Genomic DNA, 26,227 nt, shown 5'->3' on the forward strand with positions numbered 1-26,227 from the left:
TGAGTTGATATTTATACAGAACTATTTAAGCTTAAAATGGTTTCTGAAAGCTAAGGAATAGTGATGATAATGCCTGTTATTAAGGCAAAGGGAAAAATTACATTTGGGAAACTTACAGCCTTCAATCATGTTTCTTAATCATAATCTTAGTCAGAAAGCAGATATATTAACTCACAAATGAAGTGATGAGTTTCCTATGTTTCATTCTCTTTGCAAATCATTGACTATTGTATTTAATTAAAAAGAAAATATGATCTAGTCAAAGCTGGTTTTCTTGCAGACAGGTCAAAACTGGCTGATACCTAATTTTGTTTCAGCCTCAGAGCTATCTTTAATAAGTCCAAGAATCCTAAAAAGCTAACATGTGACTCTTTAAGCAAATTAATGAAAAGATAGAACTCTGAATTGATTATACGGTGTTTTTCCCAAGGAAATTTGGCAAGAATGAATAATGAATGAAATAGAATTTACAAGATGTTTAGAAATGTGATTTTTAGTAGTGTAGTAGTACAGAAGCTCATATTAACAAGCAGAGAATTCTTCATAAGTTGTAAAGGGCAAGTTTTGGGCTAAGATTAGATGTGAGAGTTCCAGGATTTAACTGTAAGAAATTATAAGTTAAGGCTAGAAAATTTTTGCTAGGAAAAGTTGGTTGCTTCAGTTGTTGATTGGGTATGGGAAAGCTGGGGACTGTGGGGGACCGTGGGTGGCAGTGAGGGCATTGTCATAGCTAAATAAGAACTTAAATACAGAATGGAAACAAAGAGTTCAGCTGAAAATAGAGATAAACAGAAATGGTGGCAGTAAGCACCCCAAAGTTCCCTGGTTTAAAAATAAGAAACCTATAACCAAAATCATTTCTAACCACAAAAAAGAAAAAGGGGAAAAAAAAAAAAACCCTGCTCACTTAAGGCGCCAAGACTGCAGAAACTAAGGGTGTACCTTAGTTCAGAATAAGGGAATTTGATTTTGGTTTTTCTATGTCAGAAGATTTGAGGGAAGGATAGACAAGCATATTGATAAAGTGGAGTGGAGACAGGGTTTAAAGAGACTGACACCTAGAATCTGCTTGCCACAGAAAAATTTGCACAATTACAACGGAATGAATTAATGGGGGAAGGCTGCACCACCATATAAATACTCTTCAAACAGTTATTTGCAGTTTGTGCTGTATCCCATATCCTAGGAAATCTGCCCCTTGCTGACAGGGCTGACTGTCTAAAAGGGAATTATCACTGTTTAAATGGAGGGAGACGTGGAGAGCGATTCAGTCCCAAAGGAAAGAGTGACATTTTGGAAAGAGACCTGTGAATGATGCAAATGTGAACTTACATGTGCTTGGGAGAGGCACTGATTAAACAAAACAAAGAATCCATTCTGAACATACTTTGGAAACACATAGTCTCTGAGAACTTGGTTGATGAGTTGAGTGAAATGGCCTAATTGAACTAATTCCCATTTGGGGGTTTGTTTATTCCACTTTTCTGAAGCCAGAGCCAACACTTTTGAAAGTTTTGAATGACATTTCGTGCTTCCAGGAATTGGGACTTACCAATTTGTAGATAAACCCGTTTCCTTTTTGGCTGTGTTATATTAATTAAAACTGTTCTGTTAAATGAATAGAAGATAGCCCCCTTGTATAATTTAGGATAAATTACTTGGCCTTCCCCCATAGATATATTCTGCTGGTAGGAAGGGAAATCTAGTGGTTTGGTTCGTTTCACATGGCATCAGTTCCTCCCTATAATATTTTTATTACAGCAGAAGTTATTTTAAATTTGTTAGGATCTTATAAACTAAGGCAATTATAGCTATCCCCAATCTTATTTTTCTCACTTGTTATATTTTAGCAGAGTTTAAAAAAAAAATTCAGAGCTTCTACTTAAAAGATCTTTAAAGAAGAAAACATAGTGTTAAAGTATACAAAGTACATGAACTTGTTTTATGTAATTATTTTAAGTAATGTTACACTGATTTTAAAAAATAGAATGGGTTTTAATATATCAAAGAGATTTTTTCATGATAATCTAAACCTTTATTGGCCCAGAGCCATTTATAACAGAGGCTGGAAAACTATAGGCCAGATCCAATCCACTGCCTGATTTTATATGGTCGGTCAGCTGAGGTTGGTTTTTACAGATGAACGTTCACAGTCTATTTGATAATAGAGAATATTTTGAAACCCAGCTAAACAAAATGTTGACCCAAAATAAAGAATTTCATTCTTATTGGTAGACCTATATTATAAGAGATGAAATTTGATTATTATGCAAAAGACATTTAATTATTGTGACTACATTTTAATTTTGTAATAAGTTTTATAGAAATTCGCTTTCTCTCTATAAATGCACCTACATAATATCCTTTATTTTTGTCTCTTGGTACGTAAAGCCTAAAATACAGATTACCTAGCCCTTTATAGAAAGTGTCGACCCCTGACACAAGAGTATTTTTTTCTCATTCATTTTTTATTCACTCATGCATTTGTTCAACAAATAGTTTCTGAGCAATTTTCCCATGCCAGAGAGACAGTTCTAGGCTGTGTCTAGAACTGCCTTCATAAAACTTACTTTCAAGTTATGTGCCTCATCTCCTCACAACTAACTTGGTCTATTATTTCCGTTCTATAGAGAGGTTCAGAGACTTTATGCAGCTTGTCTGGAGTATCTCAGCCCAAATTGAACCCCAGTTATACCTGACTGTACAGATTTGAACTTCTAACCTAATGGGTGGGGCTCGCTTCAGGGGCATGTCTCCATGATTGGTTTAATGCTCTGCTGTCACCATCTTAATAATTATTCATTCTTGAACAAATTTTGCACTTGGCTCTACAAATTATGTAGCTGGCTTGCTGCAAAGACAAAAAGCCCTTCTCTCTGAGACCATTCTCCTGCCAGGGCTGTTTGTTTTTTAAATAACCACATGCATTTATCTATGAAGAAGCCTTAGAATCTATCAAGCACTTTGGAAAAATAAGCTATTTTTAATCCACTGTTTCATATTCCAGTTCACCAAAAGACTTCAAGTCCTTGAGGGCTAGGATTCTCTCCTACATTTTTTTTTTCTCTTTTTCTTTTTTTGGGGATAACTCCTTCTATGCCTAAAACTGTTCTAAGAACATTGTGAGTGAGTAAAGTGAGTAAACCTTGTCAAGGCTAAGACTTGGTTCCATCTTTAATTTACTTCCATGGAAGACCAACATTCTCTTCTTCTTCTTTTTTTTTTTTTTTTTAAGATTTTATTTATTTATTTGACACACAGAGAGAGAAAATGCACAAGCAGGGGGAGCAGCAGACAGAGGGAGAGGGAGAAGATCTCTCCACTGAGCAGGGAAACCCAAGGGAGTCTCAGTCCCAAGACCCTGGGATCATGACCTGAGCCAAAGGCAGACATAACCAGCTGAGCCACCCAGATGCCCAAAAGAGCAACATTCTTTACCATCAGTACTTTGTTCACATCTTTATTCATTTGCAAATTTAGAAGCAGATGTTACATCTGAGTTAAACAAAACACAAGAACTGACCTGTTCTGATAGAAGGAAATTCTTTGTCCAGCAGTGACCAAAACATTAATGTCTTTGAAGAAGGATGCTCCAGGTTTACTGCATTTATAACAGATTCCTTTATCTTCCTTTCTTTCAATTTCTTGCAGCCTAGTCATTGTTGGATAAGAGTGATGGTGGAACAGTTGTCAGTCAGCTTAACTGATCTTCTGGACAAGTTTTCAAATATTTCTGAAGGCTTGAGTAATTACTCTATCATAGACAAACTTGTGAAAATAGTGGACGACCTTGTGGAGTGCATGGAGGAACACTCATCTGAGGTAAATTTGTATTCCTTGGGATGGCTTCTTACTACTCTTCTCTAAGACCTATGCTGATTGGGGGTGGCAAGGGTGTGTGGTGTCTTTTATTTGTGAAATGTTCCATTAAAGAAAGTTTTTCAAGGTGAGCACAGAAAATAGGTGGTTATAGTCACACTGAAATCCTGGAATATACCTTAAGGCTTGGATGTCATTTAATATAAAATAAAATTTATTCACACTACAATGTAAAAAAAAAAAAATAGCCCTTTATTTTGTGGGGGAAGTCCTCATAACTCACCTTTTAGGTTACAAATGTTCATTTACCTTTAAATGGAAAATTGCCAGGGCACCTGAGTGACTCAGTGGGTTAAAACCTCTACCTTCAGCTCAGGTCATGATCCCAGGGTCCTGGGATCGAGCCCCACATCGGGCTTTCTGCTCCGTGGGGAGCCTGCTTCCTCCTCTCTGTCTCTGCCTGGCTCTCTGCCTACGTGTGATCTCTGTCAAATAAATAAATAAATAAATCTTAAAAAAAAAAAAAAGGAAAATTGCCTATAACGAACACTTAGACTTAACCTATTCATAGTAATCATGTCACAACAGTGAATTTTACCATCGCCAGGCCATTTGATGATTAGCTGTCACCAGCTTCAGAATGTGGGCCTGGCAGGGCTGTGGGATTGAAGTATATTGACAAGGCAATGTATAGAGATTAAGAATGATGTGTTAGAGTTCAAATTCTGACTTTGTCACTAGTTACCTTTGTGAACTTAACCTCTCTGTGTTCACTCTCCTTATCCCTAGAATGACAGTGACGGGATCCATCTCATGGAGCTGACATTAGATGATCTGTGCTTAGTGCCTTAGGACCATGTCTGGCAAAATAAATCCTCATAAACATTTTTATTACTATTTTAGAATACCACACTCCATAATAAAATAGGTCTTGGGAGACCTGCTTTGGCATAGAGTTCACAATTCTTTGTCTGCCCTACAGGCCTTCTAGGTGTTTAAATCTGTTTTAGAGATCATTCTGTAGTGTAAAACTTAAATATTTCTCCTCCAAATTCCAGTTTCTCTGTAAGATCCAATATTCATTCCCTTTGTGTTCACACTCGGAATTCTTCCCGCACTAAGAGCCTCCTCACTACATCTCATCACATCTGTTGCTTTGCTTTTTAATTTCTAAATTAGCGTGTCTTAGAGTCTATGACGTTTTAGAATTAACATATCTTTTTATATCATAGTAGTACAAATAGGGTTCTGATGGCAGTGATGAGAGGTAGAGGTCACAAAAAGTAGGGCATCTGAGGAACAATGTCGTGAAGGAAATAATCCACCACTGGGGCTTGAAAGCTGAGTTAAGTATTAGGTAAATGGTGATGTCAAGAAGAGCATCCCAGATCCTGAAGAGTATTCATTTGCTAATCATGACACTGTGGCTAGAACCAAGTGGTATTTCTCTGTTGTTTTTGGCGATGGAGTTAATATGTATACAGCACTTAGTGTGGTTCATAGCAAGTGCTACATGGGTGTTATTGTTACCTACTTTTATTTATAGACAGTCATGCATGTATGAATTCCTAAAATACAGTCTGGTTTGCTTTCCTGGGGAATTTCTAGAAATTAATCATACTTATTTCTTTTATAACTTGGTTCTTTTGGTCAGCATTATGTTTATAAGATAGATCCACTTTGAGGCATAGAGCTGAAATTAAGTTTTTCCTGCTTATAGAATGGACTTAATATACTGATATTTATTAAACCACTTTTTTTTTTTATAAATTTAAATTCAGTTGACCAATATATCATCCATCATTAGTTTCAGGTGTAGAGTTCAGTAATTCATCAGTTGCTTATCACACTCAGTGCTCATCACATCACGTGCCTTCCTTAATGTCCATCCCTCAGTTACCTGATCCCCCACCACTTCCCCTCCAGCAGCCCTCAGTGGGTTTCCTCTAGTTAAGAGTCTCTCATGGTGAAACCACTCTTCTGTTGTTTGATGTAAGGGTTATATTACACTGTTGCTAAGAACTTTTCTTGTATGTCTCCTCGCATGTATGTGCAAGAGCTTCTCTAGAGCATTCACCCAAAGTGGGATTTCCGGGTTACAGAATGGGCACATGTCCAACCTTACCAAACGCACCAAGTTATATTATTCTACCAATATATAAGAGTCCCCCTTTTCCATATTCTTCCCACTATTTAGTATTATTTGACTTTTTAATTTGGGGCTATTTGGAGCACGTGTTATAAGAGGGATTTTTTAAAATAAAATAAATAAAATATTAAAATATATATATAAATATGTATAAATGTATAAAATATAAATGACATATATTTAGAGCATATGTTATAAGAGGTATTTTTTAATAAAATAAATATAAAAAATAAAATATAAATAAATATATATAATATAATAAAGTTATAAATAAATATAAAAAATAAAAGAATCATTATCTTAGTGAGCATCTTTATAGAACAGTGTCTCTAATTTGTTCCTAACATTATTTTGTTTTGATACCCTATTCACCTTACCCCCACCACCACTTCATTCCTTTATCTGGAGTTGAGCCCCAGACCAAAGTGAATGGGATCACTATCTTACAGTACCAATTTAAATTATGTAGGTTAAGGCAGTTGTCTAAAAGTGTTAGTTTTACTTGCATCTTTGGGGGACATTTTTATAGTCTGTTACCTCGACATCAGTTAGATCTGTAAACTGTCTGAAGAATATAATCCTGTTTTCTTCCAGAATGTAAAAAAATCACCTAAGAACCCAGAACCCAGGCATTTTGCCCCTGAAGATTTCTTCAGAATTTTTAACAGATCCATTGATGCCCTCAAAGACTTGGAGACAGTGGCATCTAAAACTAGTGAATGTGTGCTTCCTTCAACATTAAGTCCTGAAAAAGGTAAGACAAATAAGAATTTCCAATTCAAATGTGAAAAGCAAGCTTGAATCTTGTATATATAGGTAAGAATCTACCTCTGACTCAAATATATGTGTAGCTAGAGAAAGATGTATGTGTACATGTCTAACACAAAGACATATATAAATGGCATGAAAGAAGTAATCAGTTGATTTAGAAAGAGACTGTGTTTTCAAACCAAAGCAACACTTGTCATTTTCAAATATAAGAATTTTCTGTTGGTAAACAATATGGGAGGTAGATTTATCTGATACTTGCTTGTATTGTATAGTGTGTGTTACTCTTCATCTCCAGTTTTCTTAATGTCCCCCTTTCAAGCCTTTTCCTTAAGGTCTACCTCTGAGTCATGAATTCTGATCTTTACCAGTTACTCAGTATTGAGACTTGTTTTCCCACTGGGAAAATCTGTGTTACTTATGTTTGTTAATTAAGTATACAGGCAATGAATCTTTGCTCTGTAAGGTGACTGTGATGAATTTCTTAATAAAAATAGAACAGGATCCAGTAAGAAATAAATAGGATCTGAATAATCAAAATTTGGGAAGCAGACCTTGAAAGTACTCTGGTATTGCACTTCAACCTTTTGCACACTCTGTAATTTATGTAAATCACCATGCAACACTGACACATTATTGCTTTCTATTTAGATTCCAGAGTCAGTGTCACAAAACCATTTATGTTACCCCCTGTTGCAGCCAGCTCCCTTAGGAATGACAGCAGTAGCAGTAATAGTAAGTACATACGTCTGATTTAATGCATGCATGGCTCCAGTTAGCACCTATGGGAGTATTGCATGGGCTTTAAAGGAAATTTCTGCAATTATAATATTAATACTGTTCTGGTACTGTTCTTCCTGTTACAGTCTTCCTGAGAATTAAATATTAGGTTTCTATGTAAGTGATGAATCAGTAAATTCTACTCCTGAAATCAATATTATACTATATGCGAACTAACTAGAATTTAAATGAAAATTTGGGGATGCCTGGGTGGCTCAGTTGCTTAAGCGTCTGATTCTTGGTTTTGGCTCAGGTCCTGATTTCAGGGTCATGAGATCAAGCCCCGCATGGGCTCCTCACTCAGCATGGAGTCTGCTTGAGATTCTTTCCCCCTCTCTGTCTGCCCCTCCTGCTTGTGTGCTCTCTCTCTTTCTCTCTCTCTCTCAAATTAATAAATATTTTTTAAAAATTTTTTTAAATAAGTAAATAAATATTAGGTTTGTAGGAATGGGTTTCCCTACAACCCAAGATGATCTTTAGAGTATTGGGCCAAAATCTGTTAAGATTGTTTTAAATAAGTCATATAGTTACTTTTAGAAATATGATTTAAGCTTTATTCATTGTCAACTTAATATATTTGTTGTGGGATTTGCCTGACAAAATGGAATTTTAAAATTGAAAGTACAGATGTTGGTTGTATTAGAATTCTAAGGATATTTTCAGTTTTGCTATGTCAGTATTTACAATTTTATATTTGTGCATCTGATGATTTTATTTACTATAAAATAATGTTAGAAGAGAATATGCTTCTTTGCCTTAAATTTCTCTGCTCTTTGACTAAGGACCCAATTTGCTGGTAGTCTGATGTTCTCCTTTCAAATACAGAGAAGGTTGTTATAAAGGTCATTGGATTTTACTAAATATTCTGATCCTCTAGTTAGAGGTAAGCTGTAGAAGGTAGTTTCAAGGAAGCTGTAGAAGGAAAACAATCATCCTATGATCTTAGTTAAAAAGTTATCCCTTAAGACTTAGTATTGGGGGGGGCGCGCCTGGTGGCTCAGTGGGTTAAGCCGCTGCCTTCGGCTCAGGTCATGATCTCAGGGTCCTGGGATCGAGCCCCATATCGGGCTCTCTGCTCAGCAGGGAGCCTGCTTCCCTCTCTCTCTCTGCCTCTCCATCTACTTGTGATTTCTCTCTGTCAAATAAATAAATAAAATCTTTAAAAAAAAAAAAGACTTAGTAATGGGGTACTGTCATATGTTCAAGGACATAGAGAGGACCTACCTATAAAAAGTAATAATCAATTTAGTACAAATCCACAATACCAGTTCTGTAATTCAGGAAAAATTTAAAAACCTCTAAAATCCATTTGTTTGGGAATTTTTGGCACCAAAACCTGACCTGACCTAAACTGAGATAAGGCTGTTTATAGTCTTTCTCCTTCTAAAAGTGAATATTTATAGATTTCACTATAGAAATATTGTGTCTGATCACAACATGCTACCTAGACTTAGCTGAGGATATTATATACAATATCTGTAAGACAGAATCTTCTAAAATCTCAAAATTCTGAATTACAAACACATCAGATCTGAAAAGTTTTAGAAAGGGACTGTGTTAGCCAGTCAAGGTCTTTCTTACTAACTACTGATTTTATTTTATTATCTTTTCAAAGATGCAACTTTTGGCTTCTTAATTTATATTTCATTGGTTTTTCATCTTTATTATTTCCTTCTTTTTACTTTGGGCTTAGTTTGTTCAGCTAAGTTGTAGCTGAAGTCCTTAAGGTTGAAAAGTTTGATTAGTGATTTAAGGCATTCTAATTTTCAGTTGGAAGCGCTTAAAGTTATAAATTTTCTTGTAAGCAACTTTAGTTGAATCCCACACACTTTGATATATTGTGTTTCCATTATCATTTCTTCAAAAATATCTTTTAATTCTCCATGTGATTTCTTCTTAAATTCATGAGTAATATAAAAGTGGGTTACTTAATGTCTAAAAATATGTATTTTTTTTAGATATCTTATTGGTTTCTAAATTCTATTGTCAGAAAACATACACTGTAATCTTTCAAAATTTATTGAAACTTATGTGTATCATTCAAATAATGAGTGTAGCATTCTAAAATTTGATCAAAATGGCTGATAATGTTCAGATCTTCCAAATGCTTATTAAATTTTTTTGTCTAATTTTTTTTATCAACTACTAATAGAGGAACATTAAAAATCTTTTATTTGTGGTTTTTGCCATTTCTCCTTTTGATTATGTATTTTTTACTTCATATTTTGAAGTTGTATTATTAGGTGGTTATAGATTAATTATTGTTATGGGTTCCCTGATTAACAGACCTTTATACTGTTAGTGAAATAATCATCATTATCTCTGTTAGAATTCTTTGTCTTGAAGTGTATTTTGTCTGTGTTAGTGGAGCCAGTTTTTCTTATGCTTACTGTTTTCATGGTATACCTTTCTTCTTTTCAACCTACTGTCTCTATATTTAAAGATCATCTCTGGTAGTCAGTGTATAGTTGGGCCTTGCTATTTCAGCTAGGCTGTCTTTGACTTTTAATTAGAGTATTTTATCCATTTATATTTAATACAGTTATTGGTATGGTTGGATTTGGGCCTATCATTTTATTTCCTATTTGCTTCATTTGTTTGTTTCTCCTTTCCAGATTGATTTTGGGTTAATTTTGTTAATTTTATTTTCAATAGCTCTCTTTGCATTATTTTATGGTTGTTTTAGGAATTACAGTATACATCTTGCAGTGTTAATATTGTAGCACTTAAGAAAAAAATATGAGAGTCATCTTTTGTGCTGTGTTGACATATAGATCTACATAGGTTATAAGCCTCACAGTAGTCTTATAATTATTGCTTTAAGCTATCCTATGTCTTTTTTAAAAAACAGAAGAATATAGTTATCTTTTATATTTACCCATATATCATTTCTTAAACTTTGCATTCCTTCTTGTAAACCGAACTTTCCATCTAGTGTTAATTCCTTTCAGTCTAAAGTACTTCCTTTAGTATTTCCTGTGGTGTAAATCTACTGGCAACAAAATCTTTTTTTTTTTTTTTTAAATTAAAAAATGTCCGTGGGGGGTGCCTGGGTGGTGTTGGTATGTGTTGACTGCCCCCAACTCCCTGATTATGGGTCGCATTTCCCTTTAAGAGGCTGGTTATTTTTTAATACATGCTGGATATTGTGGATATTATGTTTATGAGAATGTAGATTTTATAGCATTTCTTTAGATACTTCTGAGTTTTATACAGATAGGCAGTTCAATTAGTGGCAGATTATCTTTATTTTCCTTCCCTGTCTTGTTTTTGAGCTTTCTTAGAAGGAAGGGGGAACATAGGCTTATTGCTAAGGCATAGAATTTCTAAGGTACCTCTTGAGTGCCTAGAAAATCTCCCCATTCTGTCTTGTCAGAGTTCCTTTGTCTCTGATCAACAGTCAAGATCATAGCTTCCCAGATATTGTTTATTGCCAGGCTTTGTGAAGTCTCTTCCTTGCATGGACAGCTTATTTTTTTTTAACCATTGACTTAGGGAGGTTCCTCCAGAGATTTCTGGTGCTCCTTTTCTGCACAGTTCCTTTCCCACCAATAACCCTGCCCCACAAACTCCAGACACATCTGCATCCCTGAACTTCAGTCTCTGATTCCTTATTTCTGTGAAACTACTGAACCCTAATTGGGTTCTATCTTCCATACCTCCCAGCCAGAAAATGAAGACAATCATGGGCCTCACCAGATACGTTTTTATTCTAAGGGATTACGTTCTTGAGCTACCTATTGACTAATGTATGAAAGTAACTACCTCAGGTAATTTGTTTAGTGTAACAGTTATTTAGGTTGGGAAGGCTAATATGCTATTACCATGGTTGGAAGCAAAGGTCTTTTCTACTTAACCTCAAAAGACATTGAATATAAAACACCTATTCATTTTTTTTTATTACAAAATGTTCAGTCTTCTTTTTTTGTTTTGCTTTCTTTTTTCCTTTTTATAAAAAAAATATGAATCTTGCATAATTTGCAGCTTTTTGCCAGGAGACGTTACTCATCAACATGGCACTTAGATACCCATGTGCAAAGGCTTGCTCTTGTAGAGTTTACCTTCTTGTAAGAGAAAGTCCTAGTATTTTTATCATATATATATTACAATATATATTATAATAGGAGTATGTCAATGTTTTTAGTCATATCATAAAAGAGATGAGACTTTTTGGAGGGATATGGCCCGGGAAATTTGCAAGATAAAATCCCAAAAAGTGGTCATGGTAGCTAGAGGAGCAGTCTATATGAAGGAGTCCTGAGACATGAGTGTTTTTTTATTATGCCATGTTCTCCCTTATAGAAGTGTTCAAGTTATCCAGAAAGAGTTGTGTTTTCAAAATAATAGTAATTTCTTTTGTATCAAGCTAAAGGAATGTTTAAGATCCTTGCAGACTGCATTTAAATGATACGGAAGTTATCCTTACTTTGACATTACTTTATACATCTTCTAAAAAGGCAGTCTTTGAGTCAGACTGCCTGGGCTTCTATACCAGTGTTGGCCTTTGGATAACTGTGTGACCTTGAGCAAGTTAATCTCTCTGGACTTGCCAGTCAAGTGAAGGATGATAGTACCTCCTTCGTAGAGTTTCTGTGAGTTTTAAATGTGTCAACACACACCAACTCAGAGCCATGCCTTATTTATAATACATGTTCATCGGTATTAGAATAATTAGGTGCACCAAGGCTGTGGGTCAGTACTTATAGCAACCTTCAATGAGCTTTGAATCTGAATTAAGGAGGGGTACTGATTTGAAGGTTTTCTAAGCACCAAGAGGTCCATGTTCACAGGCATGGTGATGCCTGTAAGTAAAATCATTTGAAAAAGCAGGTCAGCAAAATCATAGCACAGTTTTTCGTGTTCTGTATTTGAACAGATGTTGGGTATTATTGGTCAAACCAAACAAGTCAGTTTCCATTAATTTTGGACATTCATAATAAGGAGACAGAATTATGACAACAGCCCAGGGATGTGGGATTACTCAAATCCTATCCAGATGAGCTTCCTCACCCTACAAGTTTTATGTGGCAGTCTTTACATGAAAGCAAAGCTTTGTTACTAGCTTGGGCATCTGTAGGGCCAAATACCAACCATTTGGCCTTGAGGCACACAGTTCAAATCTCACTGATCTCCAGTAAGTAGCAGCAGTAGCCTTGGGATTCATGCCCTGGAGGTATGAATAAGCCTTTTCTGATAACATTCTTTTTCTCTCTCTGCAAGAGGGACTGTAGTATCTCTGGAAAGAACCAAAGGCTGGCTATTAAGCTCTTTGCATTAGGGAGAAATAACAAAAGCAAAGTAATATTGACTCCTCCAGGAGGTGTAGCTCAGTTCCTCTGGTCCATTTCCCCTCCCAGTCTTGACAAGGCCCCCTCCTCCCTCTCTCCTGCAGATAGACTGCTGCAATGTGTTAGTCAGGTTCTGGGACTTTGGGCCCAGAGTTCTGGGGGTGGAACTTTTATTAAAGTAGTTAAAAAGTGACTACTCTGGAAGAGTGAGGTGGGTGAGTTCTCTTTAATTAGGTCTCTTGTCCAGCATGGATTTGTTTGGAAAACATTTAGGGGCTGTCCTACCTGAGAAAGACAGTGAGCAGGGAATCCCGGAGTATCTCACTTTGGTAAGCCACTTCTGCTTGTTGCTAGTGGCCCTGGTCTTTCCTGTGGTCTGAATGGCTCAAGTCAAGATTTGGCTTTGGGAAAGAACAGGAAGAATTTATAATGTTGCTTGCCTTGATTCTAGGGCCTCTGGTAGCTGAGTATATGTAATAGAATTCTCCATAGCACCATCCCAGCTCCTTTGTTTTTGACTGGAGTCTGGGGACAAAAATATTAATCGCTTCCTTTGTTCTCTGTGTATATCTTCATGAGGGGACCCCTCTCGGATCCCTCCTGGTCAAATCTATCATAACCACACAGCAGTCCCAACAGACACTGTGGGCCATAGTGTTGCAGGAATTTTTTTTCTCCTTCTGTGCTTATGGTTCTTGGTCATGCCACCTCAAAAAATGAAGAGGTAGACCAGACAGAGTGGTGGGCAGCAAAACAAGCTTTATTGAGTGACAGCAAAGTGATAGTACAGAGCTCCCAAGATAGGAGAAAACCCGAAGGGGTTGCCACTGGACTTTCTAAGTCTAGGTGTTTTTATGGACTTGCTGACAGGCTGGGTCAATCTGATGAGCCCTCCCACTGCCTGTCATCTAGTCAGGGTTTTGTCACATGGGAAGGGAGGGAGGATTCCTTCCACGTCAGGGTAAAGTCCTTTTAAGGGTGGTTTCCTCTTCCTGGGGGTTTGGGGGAGGGGCTCCTGTCCCTGCCTTCCAACTATCCTTCATCAATAGCACAGTGGCCCTCAAGGAGAATTCAGACTTGTTACTGGGATACAACCACAAATAGCCAAGTTACGTACAGATAGTGATATGAAAACTCCTAAAATGTCAAGAATTGCTTATAATTCTGAGCCCATTTTCGGAGAGAAAATACTTTTATAAATGGTAGTTAAATTCCAGACTAGTATACACAATCTTTGCTATAACCCTTAAAATAGCTATATTAGTACAACAATGGTAGTACCGCCAATCGATTATACCAAATTCCACGTTGTAACTCTTTTTTTCTAATGAAAGAATTGATGTTGAATTCTACTTTAAAATGCCTAAAACTTATTTCCCACAAGGCTGGGGTGGGGGGTGATCAGAAGATATGCTAGTCTAGTCTCAAGGAAGTGATTTGTAGTTATATGAATGGAAGATCCCACTTCCCTCCCCATCGCCCTTCCTTAAGTGTAAGGGGCACCCATGACTCACCCTTCCCCAACACACACACACACACACACACACACACACACACACTTCCTATTAGAGCCCTTTGGAAATAGGAGTCCAGCAATTAGTGAATTCCATGCTCCCAGTTTACAAATGGTGGGGAAATGGGCAATTCCTATTCTCTCTGTAGTAGATAAGATTTGTTTCTGGCCTCTCAGGTTAAATCTGTAAGTTCATGTTCTCCCTGTAAATGTTTGCACATGTACAGTGGTTTGGATCTTTTATGTTATGTACTTAATATGTTAAACAGGTGACTATAGGCGGACACCATATCCCAATGTTGCATAATATAGCTCCAAACAATCATTTACCTTGGATTAGTTTGCATTTGATCCTATAATTGCTGAAAATATATAATTTCTAAATGTATTCCTTCACCAAAAGAAAACTGAAGACTTTCAGTTCTTTTCGTACAGGTTGGCACATGTGTCTGTGTCTCTAACAACCAGGTTGTTCCTTGTAAGGAGACAGAGAGAAGAGAACCTTGTGGTAGATGGTAGATGTGTTTTGTTTAATTCATGAATCATTTTGCTGCTCACGGAGGAGCTGAGCAAGGTCAAAAGGAGTCCCAAGTTAATCTTATATGTTTTTTCCCTCAAACAGCATCCCCCTGCCCCCGCCCAATCTCTTGCTGTGAGAAGACACTGGTACTTTCAACCATTCTTTAGTGTTTAATGCTCTCAGGCTTTCCAATATAAAAGGTCCGAAAAATCAAACCTTCAGTCCTTAGCACAGAGCTGGCCACGCTCTGACATCCAGTAAAGGTATACTGCGGATGTGATGAGAAACGCCATGGCTCTAAGCATGAGGTACCTAACTAATAGCTAAGTCCACTTAAGGACTTACTACTTGTGGCAGGCAAAACAGCTTAACGCCTACCGTCCTTGATCCGGGTTGCAGAATGTCCTCTTCCAAATTTCTTGGCAAGATGTCAAGAGTGAGAAAACAACAAAAGTTTTCGAAGATAAAGTCATGGAAAATGGATTTGCTCGAGAGTACAAATCGCCTTTAGGAATATGTCATCTGTGTTCCATGTGTGTCAACATCAGCCACGTCAGAGATCCTTCTGTGGCTTCCATTTTTCAACTTAACGTGTTTTGGAGACAACATGGACTTGTCTGGCTGTCCCAAAACAATACTCCGCGGAAAAATCAGGGTTCCAAATATTTTAAACAGAGCTGGGTCAAGAGACCGTTATGGCAACAGTTGGGAACAACCATAGGTTAAGAGCAAAACCTCTGTCAGGGATGTGCCGCTCACCACTGCACTGTTTGAATTACAGGGAAGGCCGCAAACCCCCTTGGAGACTCCAACTTGCAGTGGGCAGCCATGGCCTTGCCCGCATTCTTCTCTCTTGTAATTGGGTTTGCTTTTGGAGCCTTATACTGGAAGGTAAGGGTTGCTATTCCTTTTTTATTCTCCTTGATCAAAACTTCATGAACTTTAGGTATTTATTTGTGCATACTTGATTTACATAAACGATTACCAAACTGCCCTTTTCTGAGAAAAGGTCCTACCTTAACTTAGTCTCAATAGACTCTAAATCTAAAGGTTTTTCCCCTTATGCCTTATCATGCTTAGGAGACAACCCTCCCGCTGAAAAGGCACACTTAAGAAATGGGAACTGATTTTCGTAGCCCGCAGCAAATATAAAAAGGAAGAAATAGGTTGCAAATCCTATGATTTGCTTTTAAAGCCAAACAGAGGTGCCATTTGTGTTATCTGCTATTTTGGATTTCTCTTCTTCTGTACTCTTCTCACAGAAACCTATCCAAAATTTTGAAATGCACTAAATCATTGTGGTTCAAATTTTTGAACTGCCTTTTGAATTTGATACTACTTTTTCACCTCCAACCCCCTAAAAAAGTTGATAATAAGGTGCATTTTTCATATTTTTTTGTTGCAGAAGTATTTTATATGCTGCATGCTGGGGGGGAAACCCTGATATTGGAGTTATTGACACAAAATATACAAGCTGATACCATTAACCTCTTAAATATGACACAATTCATTGATATTTTTATAATACATATCCTGTTCTTTTCCCAGAAGAAACAACCAAATCTCACAAGGACAGCTGAAAATATACAGATTAATGAAGAGGATAATGAAATAAGGTACTTTATTTGCTAAATATGTGCAGAAGTAAGCTTGACAGTTGCCATTTCACCAACCATGCACATGCTTATGTGTCTTTAAGAAGTTACTTGCTCTGCATGGCATCTCCCAATGCGTATCGGTGATCTTTATCCACATTTCCTACCTCTCACACTTGCTTTGGTGCCGCATCTCCACTTACCTGTAGAAGACCTTCACATCTTTGTGACTGATTTTCAGGCATCAGTAGTGGTCCTCTCGGCTCCATTACTCTAAGCAGCAGAATCCTGCTTGGACGCCCCATCACGGGGCTCTGGAGGCTCATCTGCACATTCTCCTTCATTTCCTTGCCACCCATTGTACTTACTGATTCCTCCTCCCTGTGTCTTAGCTCTTTGGCAATAGTATTCTTCTTCATCCATATCTTTATGATGTCTTGGTTGAGCTGCCACAGAACCTTGCTTTTCCTTTCCCTTTCTAAACTGTATCCTTGTCTCCTTCTCCTGTAAATCCCGGTTCATGAGGTTACCTCATAGTCAGGATACTTGCAGTGACTTTCTTTTGCATCCTTGATATATATGGCTTCCCTCTAGCTTTTGGAGCCCTTAACTCTTCTCAGTCTGTTTAGTATTTTCTCCAAAGCCAAACACAAAAATTGTTTTGAAAACTTTCCATTTACTGTAACTGATGCTGATCACTTTTACCTTACCCCATATTGCCTAAATACTAATATTTTGCTTTACCTCCACTTATAGTTTAGTTTGGCATGTTACTTTCTCTTCAGTCATGCCTTTGTATATACATATACACGTATGACGTACAGATAGGAATTTTTACTATGTGTACATGCATAGGCAGAGAGAATTTTTACATTACTTGGGAAGACTATATTGAGGCAGATAAAGTCTTCCTTCTTCTCTTCAGTATTGTTTATGAAGGTAAACTTCCCACTCAATTTTGTCACCTTTTCTAACTGTATTTACAGAAAAACTGCCTTTTACAATGCCAAGATCACGATATCCTGTAGAATCTCTGTCCAAAAGCAAATAGCATTTTTCTCTTTGTTTTTCAGTATGTTGCAAGAAAAAGAGAGAGAGTTTCAAGAGGTGTAATTGTGGCTTCTATCAACACTGTTACTTTCGTACCTTGGTAAGTTTTTCAAATTCAAGATGAAAGATTTAAAAAAATGATACAACATCTTAGATGCTTAAACTCAGAAACAAAATATAGTAAATTGACTATTAAACTGATGTCAGTATGTTAACGGAAGCTGTTACAGTGAATTACATATGCACAATTCAGTTACGTGTGTTCGACATTTTGAAAGACAAGCAGAGAATAGTGGTCCTGATAAGTGGATTCGTCTTGTGTGGGAGGTATACAAAAAATTAACAGTGGAGTGTTTGCTATTTAGAGACCAGAAAAAAAAAAATTAGGCAAGGGGAAAAAAATTAGGACTAAAGTAATATTAAGAGAGGAAGAGTAAATAAAACCCATTTCAGCTAGGTGTGGCTACTATAACATAACAAAAAAAGTATCTCAGGGGACGCCTGGGTGGCTCAGTGGGTTAAAGCCTCTGCCTTCTGCTCAGGTCATGATCCCGGGGTCCTGGGATCGAGTTCCGCATCGGGCTCTCTGCTTGGTGGGGAGCCTGCTTCCTCCTCTCTCTGCCTGCCTCTCTGCCTACTTGAGATCTCTGTCTGTGAAATAAATAAATAAAATCTTAAAAAAAAAAAAAAAAAAAAGAGTTTCTCAGAAGCTGAAACAAGTGAATGCCAAAAATGTTTCCTTGCTATTTAAAGGAAAAAGAGAAAGGACCAAACTATCTTAGGGATCAGGAGAAGAAAGTTGTCAAGGTAAAGTGCTGCCTGCCACGTGACTGGCAGTCATTGTGCCCCATCCCAGTCCAGAGCCCAGGATGCCGTAAACATAAACCAGAAACAGAGACCCGTTGAGATCGTGAAGGACTGTGGAGGGCTTGTGGGAGAAAAGAGTAAGAAACCATGGCCAGGAGGCGCGGATTCTCCTGTTTGCTGTCCTGTCTACTTTCTCAGGAGCCCAGCTGCAGGCTCCATATGAGCAGGGTCGGGGAGGGGCTGGGGCAAGCACCACAATGGCACTAACCTGACCCAGCCTCAGTTCCCGTTCCGCTCGTTTCTACCTCTGCCGCCAACTCACTGTTCATTGTGCTGTGGCTCTGGGGTCCTGGGCATTTATCAGAGCGGAACATGAGTGTCCTCTCATTTTCCTCAATCTTTAGTTATTACCCTGCATTCCCACATCATCAGAAGATCATTTACTCTCCGGGGTTCTTAGGTAGATGGTCTGTTGGTGAGCTTTGCCTTTGCTTTATAGGTCACTGTCCTTCCAACTTCATTTTTGTCCCAGATTCAGAGATTTATCTCCAGATTGAACCTTCCCAGGGAAGCTGGGTCACAGAGCTTTTTAACTCCTCCAGGGGCTCACTTCAGTAGCTAGAGAACATTTTTCAACAGCCGCAAATAACATGATATAATAATTATGTCACATATTTCTCTAACCCTTTAACCCTGCTATTACACGGACTTCTAAATTGGGCCTTTAATTGGGCCCTTGATCCTATCCAAAGTATAAACAGCACCTTTTTCCCCCCCTGCTCACCATCTGACCTTCTCTCTAAGCTCATGTTTTCTGTCAAACAATGTTAACAAGTAGACATTTTCTCTTGATACTTTTTATTTTCTGGAGCAATACTCTGCAAGGTGAAATCATAGGTTTCTAGAAAACATAATTTCTCTGCCCTTCAACCCCAACATGAGCCTCGCAGGAGGTTTTCTGCCGTTTCACTTCCCTAAAGCGAAACATCCACAAACCACACATTACATGGTTAATTGAGTCTTAAAGTCTCAAGTAACGTCCTCTGTTTGGTTTTGGACTGCATTGATCGCTGGGATCCTGTTTTGGCACACAGGTCTTTAATCATGTGGTTTTTAATTGAGGCATTTATCCTGCGACATTTGGAAAATGGATTATGATGGGAAAACCCAGGGCACGTGTTTAGGAGGGAAAACAATTGCATGTTAAAGCAGCCATAGTCAAGCAACTGGGGCGTAGTTAGGGAGAGGAGCAGAGCTTGGCTGGTTCTGGCCATGTCTCCTTCACAAGTGACTCTCTTGTAACCTCGGTGTTGTAGACCCTCACTCAAGGCTCGTTGAAAGAGTGTGACAGGGTGAATAAACCCTGAATGAACATTTAACCACTAGTAAGGAAGACAGTCCTTCTGAAGTATGTTTTTTTTTTATTAGTTTACAAGACGAATAAGTGCTAGAGACCGGCTGTGACACATTATGGCCATAGTTCACAGCGCTGTAGTGTGTACTTAAATAGGTGGAAAGAGGATAGAGCTCACAGTAAGCGTTCTTACCTCAATAAAATAAAGTTTTAAAAATCTTTAAGAAAGCAAAGTGGGGTTTCTTTTTATCGCATATGTGTGCCCGCATGCGCACGTAATTTGCTGAATTGGGTCAATAGGGAAGTAAAATGTCCAACCCGAGGGGAAAGAGAGTTGTGGGAAATGACAGTTTTTCTTAAAACGTGAAATACTATTCATGTTTACAATGAATCAAGCTGGGTTTAAAACGAAGCTCTGGATTGTTTAGAAATTGACTCCTCACACATTACGAGTGGTGAAATCGGAGGTGGCATTCTCCTTCATAAAGTATTACTCGTCATGTCCACTGAGCTCTCTCAAGACTGGACTCCGGTACCACCACTTCCAAAAAGCCGACTTCCCAAATTTATGGCCAGCTCATTATATTTCATGTGACAGCTCATACATCATGGAATGCCCATGTAATACACACTAATAGGACTTCACAATTACTTTTATAGACATTTTGTGTCCTCTGCTAAACCATAAGCTCTTACGGGCACGATTTGTTTCTGAATTTCATTTTGGAATCCCACCAAACTATATAGCTTATTATACTTTGTGCATGCAAATGATGAATAAATATTTGTTGGGAAGGAAAATAGAGAAGATGGGAATCTCAGAATTGCATTAATGTGAGAACAAAATTTATGAAAATAAAAACAAAAATAGACACAGGAAGGATAAGAAAAAGGCAAAAGATCCAGCTCATCATCCTGAATCTACAGACCCTAAATTCAAAATGTATAGGTATCATGTGTAGTCATTTACTGAGTACCCATTGTGTATAAAGCCTTTTGCTGGTCCCTATATCAGCAGAGGTTTTTAAAACCTGCCAAGGATCTTGAAGTATAATTTGGGAAGAGGGGTGTGATAAAGGAAGATGTCGGTGAGGGCAAAATGTAAGGCGGTAGGAGAGGAAATATAAGAAATAAAACAGTAGTAAAAAGCACCAAGATTGAAATGTCATTCACAGTTCTTGCTATGCATTTTTAAAAGTAGATATAATTTGGATTATAGCCATTTTTAGTTTACAAGGAAGGGGAAAGTCAGGGAATGACTCAGATTTATGGCAGGGATTTCTCCCTGAAGTGTAGGTTTCACCAACTAAAACAAATTAAGATAAATACTGTAGTACTAGAATAGAAAATGGAATAGTTAGTTCTTTAAATGAAATAACCCATAATTGGAAGATGAAGAGAAGGAGGGTTTGGTATTTTAAAAACGAGGAAAAGAAGGTGGAAAGATTATAAGGTAATGAACTAGAAACAAAAGAAATTGGCTTTAAATGAAAATAGGCTAGAGTGGTGTCTCTTTGACACCGAACATGAAAATATCTACACAAAAAGCTAAAAACAGACTTATTCACGAGCTGATTTCAAGTATTCATAAGTGGCATCCCACAAGAATTTTTCATTTATTAGCAGTATATAGCCATTTGAGAAAGAAATAAAAGAGAGTATTTATAGGAAAATTTTGCTCTTCATTCTTCCCACAAATGTGATTCCAACACACTCCAGTAAGTAGGTACATGGTTGGATGCAAAGCTTAATATAACCTAGTTATGTCCTCAGATTGCTTATAGCCTACAAAAGGAAATAAGGCAAGGCATATGCATAATAACCTACTTTTAAAAGGAAACTAGAGGTTTATGAACTTAAAAAAGCAATGAAAGGAGCTTACAAGGCAAATGCAATAAGAGATCAAAGGCAAGACCACTGTTTATGTTGTAGAGGATGTGTCCTTGACATAGGTGTGGAATGGATGGACCTCCTAGAACTATACACAGGTATACCCATATACAGTTGCCTTATCTGAAAGGAGAGAAATCACTAGCAACAGGAGAAAGGCTTCATCACAAGCTAGATGTTGGAGGTCGCAGATATACTGAGCCAGATCTTGGATGATGGGTAAAATTTTAATAGCAATAGGAAAGGAGTCATCTGGATACTGCAGATGGCATAAACTGAGTCAGGGAGGCCAGAAGATGCAGAGAGTGTGTTCAAGAGTCCATTTGTACAGTTAGTTAGACTCCCAGTGGAAAGTCACACATGAAGGGTTAAAAGGCTGAGAAACAACGATATGGACGTCAGTTTGAAAAATTCCAAGTATAGGACATATACTTTATGGAGTCATGTAAGGAGATGTTGGAGGGTTGGAAAAGATGTGAGTGATACCGTCAGAGCCAAGGTTTAGGAAAGTAATGAGAAGTTGGTGTGGCCAAATAGATGGTTGGAAGCAGCGAGCTGCAGTCATGGAGTTCCTTCCACCTAGGAAGCCAATCTTCCAAACAGATGAGAGAGAATGATGACCTGGACTAGGGTCAGGGCCATGGAAATAGGAAAGCATGAACCACTTTGAGATATGCAGTAAAAGAATCACACATTTTGGTTACTGGTGAAATGTGAGGCTCGACATCACAGGTAGTATTCAAGGATGATTTGGGGCCTATGGGACTAATGAGGTAGTGGTGCCGTTCAAAGAAAATAAGGGAAGGAGGTGTTAAGAAATACTGACCAGTGGCCGAATCTGTTAGACTGGAGATTCAAAGAACAGTCAGGGCTGGAAGTAATAGATTTGGGGTTTGGGAGTCAGCTACAAAGAATTTTCATTGAGACCTTGGGAGAAGGACTGCATCATCATGCCCAGTTTGGTTGACTGTAAATAGTGTGACTTGGTAGACACTAGGACAGCAGTGTTTAATAAAACTCCCAAGCATGGTAAGTGTTGAAAATAATTATTACAATTAGGCTGGTGGAGAAATTCACAAAAGAAACAAAGCCTGGACATTTCCTGCAGACCTGAGCTAAGACAGGAGATAATAGATCCTAGAGTTGAAATACGGATGACCTTGAGTCAGGTTTAGTCATTTGGCACACAGGGCTTGGCAAGATCTGTGACTCTTTACCAGATGTTTCCCAAGAATTTCCGGAGCTTTGGAGGATTTGTTTTTGAACCCTTTCAGTAGACACATTATAATATAGAGGATAAGAAGGGATTAGACTTGGGTTCAGGACTTGACTCTGCAACTAGATAAGCTGTATGTCCACTGTCTTAACCCCTGGTTTTTCAGAGATAGTTAAGGGGATAATATGACTCACCCTGCTTATTTCATGAGGTTGTTGCTAGGATCTAGGGTATCATTATAAAAATTGTAGTTTTTGTTCTATGGGAGAACAGTTGTCAAACCTTCAAGTTTATTTTCTTTGCTAAGAGACCTGGGGACAAAATTAGAAATAGATTTCCATTTTTGCTTCTCTACTTAAGTTTAGAATTTTAAGCTCTTCCTAGCTTTTTAAAAATATATATATCCTTTTCCTTTTGTGTGTGTTTGATTCCCTTTTACTTTTTTAATCAAGCTTTAAAATATCTGCTATATGTTTTGGATTTCTGAAGTTTTCTTAATGTTTCTTAATTTTCCTTTCAGGATTTAGTTCTCTTTTCCCAGGTGCAGGTTCTCTAGTTTCGGGAGTTCTCTGTTTGGTAAATTGTCATGTAATATGGTTTTTAGAATATTCATTTAGAGTGACTGGATAAAAATACTGCACTTCTTATCACTTATAGTGTGGAATTTTACACAATTTACTTATAACCTCTGCACTGATCTCAAATATTTAAAAACTGAGATTCTGGGATTGATAAGGACAAAGAGAAAGAGTTTGAGTAGGGAAGAAAAAGCAACATACATATTCATTTAGGGGTTGCAACTGAAAAAAAAAAAAAAAACAGGTAAGGAAGTATAGATACTTCACTTGAAAGTTGAAAATCCTAAAGCAGAGTCCAAAACTCAGTGGATTAAAACCAGTTCTGAAGAAATGAAACATTGTCTAGGTTTCACGTTTCAACAAGTACAATAAGCTCTGTTTGGCCAAATGAACCTCCCAGAGGCTTTGTCAGGATCTGGTGCCAGGATTTCTGTCTTTCTTTTCTTGGCTGACAGTATTGAATGTGAACTTGCGGCTGCTCTTCCTCAGTTGAGAGAAGCGATGACTTGAACCTGGCTGGGCAGTTAACACACTAGCATTGCTCAGTGACCACAAGGCTGCTGTTTGTTGGTGGTGATCAGCTTTTCCACTGGTTATCTCCTTCATGCTACTCCATTTCTCTCTAGACACTGCCTGGGTCTTTCAAAGCCTCTCCCCTTACCTACCACCTTCTCATGGCCTGATTAGAGAAATTCAAGGCTACAAGATAACCCTCTTACCACAAAATGGAAACAATCTGTGGTATGCAAACTGGTAAACAGGTGTGAAAGTCACCGGGTATGCATTCAACCATCCTTATGTTCAAAGAATACTTACTGAGCATCTTCTTTGTGTCAAGCACTGTTCTAGGTATTGGAGCACAGCAGTTAAAAAGACAGACAAATGGATTGCCTGGGTGGCTCATCAGTTAAGTGTCTGCCTTCGGCTTAGTTTATGATCCCAGGGTCCTGGGATCAAGCCCCGCATAGGGCTTCCTGCTCAGCCAGGAGTCTGTTTCTCCCTCTGCCCCTCCCCCTGCTCACTCTTGCTCTCTTTCTCTCTCTAAAGAAATAAATAAAATCTTAAAAAAAAAAAAAAAAAAAGTGGCCAAAACCCTGTGTCCTCATGGAGCATACGTTCTAGTGGGTGGAGAGACTCAAACAGTAAGATCATTTCAGATAATGTTAAATGTTAACAGGAAGATCAGAGAGAGTGACTAGTCATTGCATTTGGGGAAAGATTTGTCAAGTGCTTTTAGGCTGTGTAAGTGAAGCAGTTATTTTAAGTCTATGACTCAATCTGGAGTCCTATGAATTCAGCTATTGAGAATGAAAAGGCAGCAGAAAGCAGATATACCATAACCTCTCTCTCTTTTCTTTCCTCTCTAGGCGGGTAACAGTTCATGTTTGCTTCATAAATGAAGCAGCTTTAAACAAATTCATATTCTGTCTGGAGTGACAGACTGCATTTTTATCTGTTCTTGCTACCCATGACTCTATACGGATGATTCACAAATTGGAACAAAGTGTTTTACTGTGAAACTGGCGCTGAATTAATCATCTATAAAGAAGAACTTGCATGGAGCAGGACTCTATTTTAAGGACCTGGGGGACTTGTGGTCTCATTTAGAACTTGCAACTGATGTTGGGAGAGAAAGCACGTGCCCCAGACTGCATGCACCATTTTGCATGCCTCCAGAAGTGTCTAATTGCTGAAAAGCCACATAGCTTGATTTTCAGTTACAACCTGCAGCTCACAGTTATCTTGGCCTCTGCAAGTAGATTTCATCCTGAATAGTGGGGGGTAATAATTTTTCTCAAAGGGATCCAGAAAAAAATTTAAAAACAAATGTCAATAACACAATAACATCAACAACTCTACATAGAGAAAACAGTGGGGATAAAATAATTGGAGTAGACAACATGTCAGTCTTGTAGATGCTAATGAATGGTCTGGGTCTGATCTCGGTCTCTTCTCGACATAAAACTGTATCTCATTAGACAAATGGACTGGTTAGCTGGATCTAACCATGACTATGAGCCAGTATTGAATTAGAACATTGCTGTCATCAACAAAATGAAACACAACCTACAGAATGGGAGAAAATGATTGATAAGGGGCTAATATCTAAAATCTACGAAGAACACCTACAACTCAATAGAAAAAATATATAGAATTTAAAAATGGGCAGAAGATCTGAATAAACAGTTTTCCAAAGAGGAGCTACAGATGCCCAACAGATAAATGAAAAGTTGCTGAACCATTAGTCACCAGAGCAATGCAAATCAAAACCACAATGAGAGATTCCCCCCATACCTGTTAGAATGGCTATTATCTAAAAAGATGATAGTAAGTTTTGGTAAGGATGTGGAGAAAAAGGGAACCCTTGTGCCCCGTTGGTGGAAATGCATATTGGTGCCGTCACTATGGAAAATTTTGAGTTTGCTCAAAAAATTAAAAATACAACTGCCATATTATCCAGGAATTCCATTTCTGGGAATTTATCCAAGGAAAATGAAAACTAATTCTAAAAGACGTATAAACCCCTATGTCCTTTGCATTATTTACAGTGGCCAAGATATAGAAACAATTATATAAGTGTCCATCAGTGGGTGAATGGATAAAGATGATGTGTGTATGTGTGCATGTACCTATATGTGTGTGCATACACACACACACACATACAATGGATTATCATTCAGCTCTAAAAATGAAATCTTGTCATTTGTGATAACATGGGTGGACCTTGAAGGCATTAGGCTAAGTGAAACAAGTCAGAACAACAAATACCATATGATCTCTTATATGTGGAGTCTAAAAAAATAAAAGAAAGACAATTAAAAAGACCAAGCTCATAGATACAAAGAAAAGATTGGTGGTTGCAAGGGATGGGGTGGGGTAATAAATGAATGACCTAGGTT

General features: G+C 37.8%; 1 protein-coding gene across 2 annotated transcripts in view; it reads left to right on the forward strand.

The window, feature by feature from the left end:
• Positions 1-25,953, forward strand: part of KITLG (KIT ligand) — an 85,773-nt gene extending 59,820 nt beyond the window's left edge. Inside the window, exons 4-10 of one of the 2 annotated variants that reach the window (XM_044229180.1) lie at positions 3,652-3,822; positions 6,563-6,722; positions 7,388-7,471; positions 15,619-15,728; positions 16,386-16,453; positions 17,506-17,582; positions 24,695-25,953. In XM_044229180.1, the coding sequence (XP_044085115.1) occupies positions 3,652-3,822; positions 6,563-6,722; positions 7,388-7,471; positions 15,619-15,728; positions 16,386-16,453; positions 17,506-17,545 (633 nt within the window). In that variant the 3' untranslated portion in view covers positions 17,546-17,582; positions 24,695-25,953. The remainder of the gene's footprint in view (positions 1-3,651; positions 3,823-6,562; positions 6,723-7,387; positions 7,472-15,618; positions 15,729-16,385; positions 16,454-17,505; positions 17,583-24,694) is intronic. The other variant, XM_044229181.1, reaches the window with a different exon arrangement.
• Positions 25,954-26,227: the final 274 nt, after the last annotated feature.

The sequence above is a fragment of the Neovison vison genome, chromosome 12 (assembly GCF_020171115.1).
Source record: "Neovison vison isolate M4711 chromosome 12, ASM_NN_V1, whole genome shotgun sequence".
Classification (NCBI taxonomy): Eukaryota; Metazoa; Chordata; class Mammalia; order Carnivora; family Mustelidae; genus Neogale; species Neogale vison.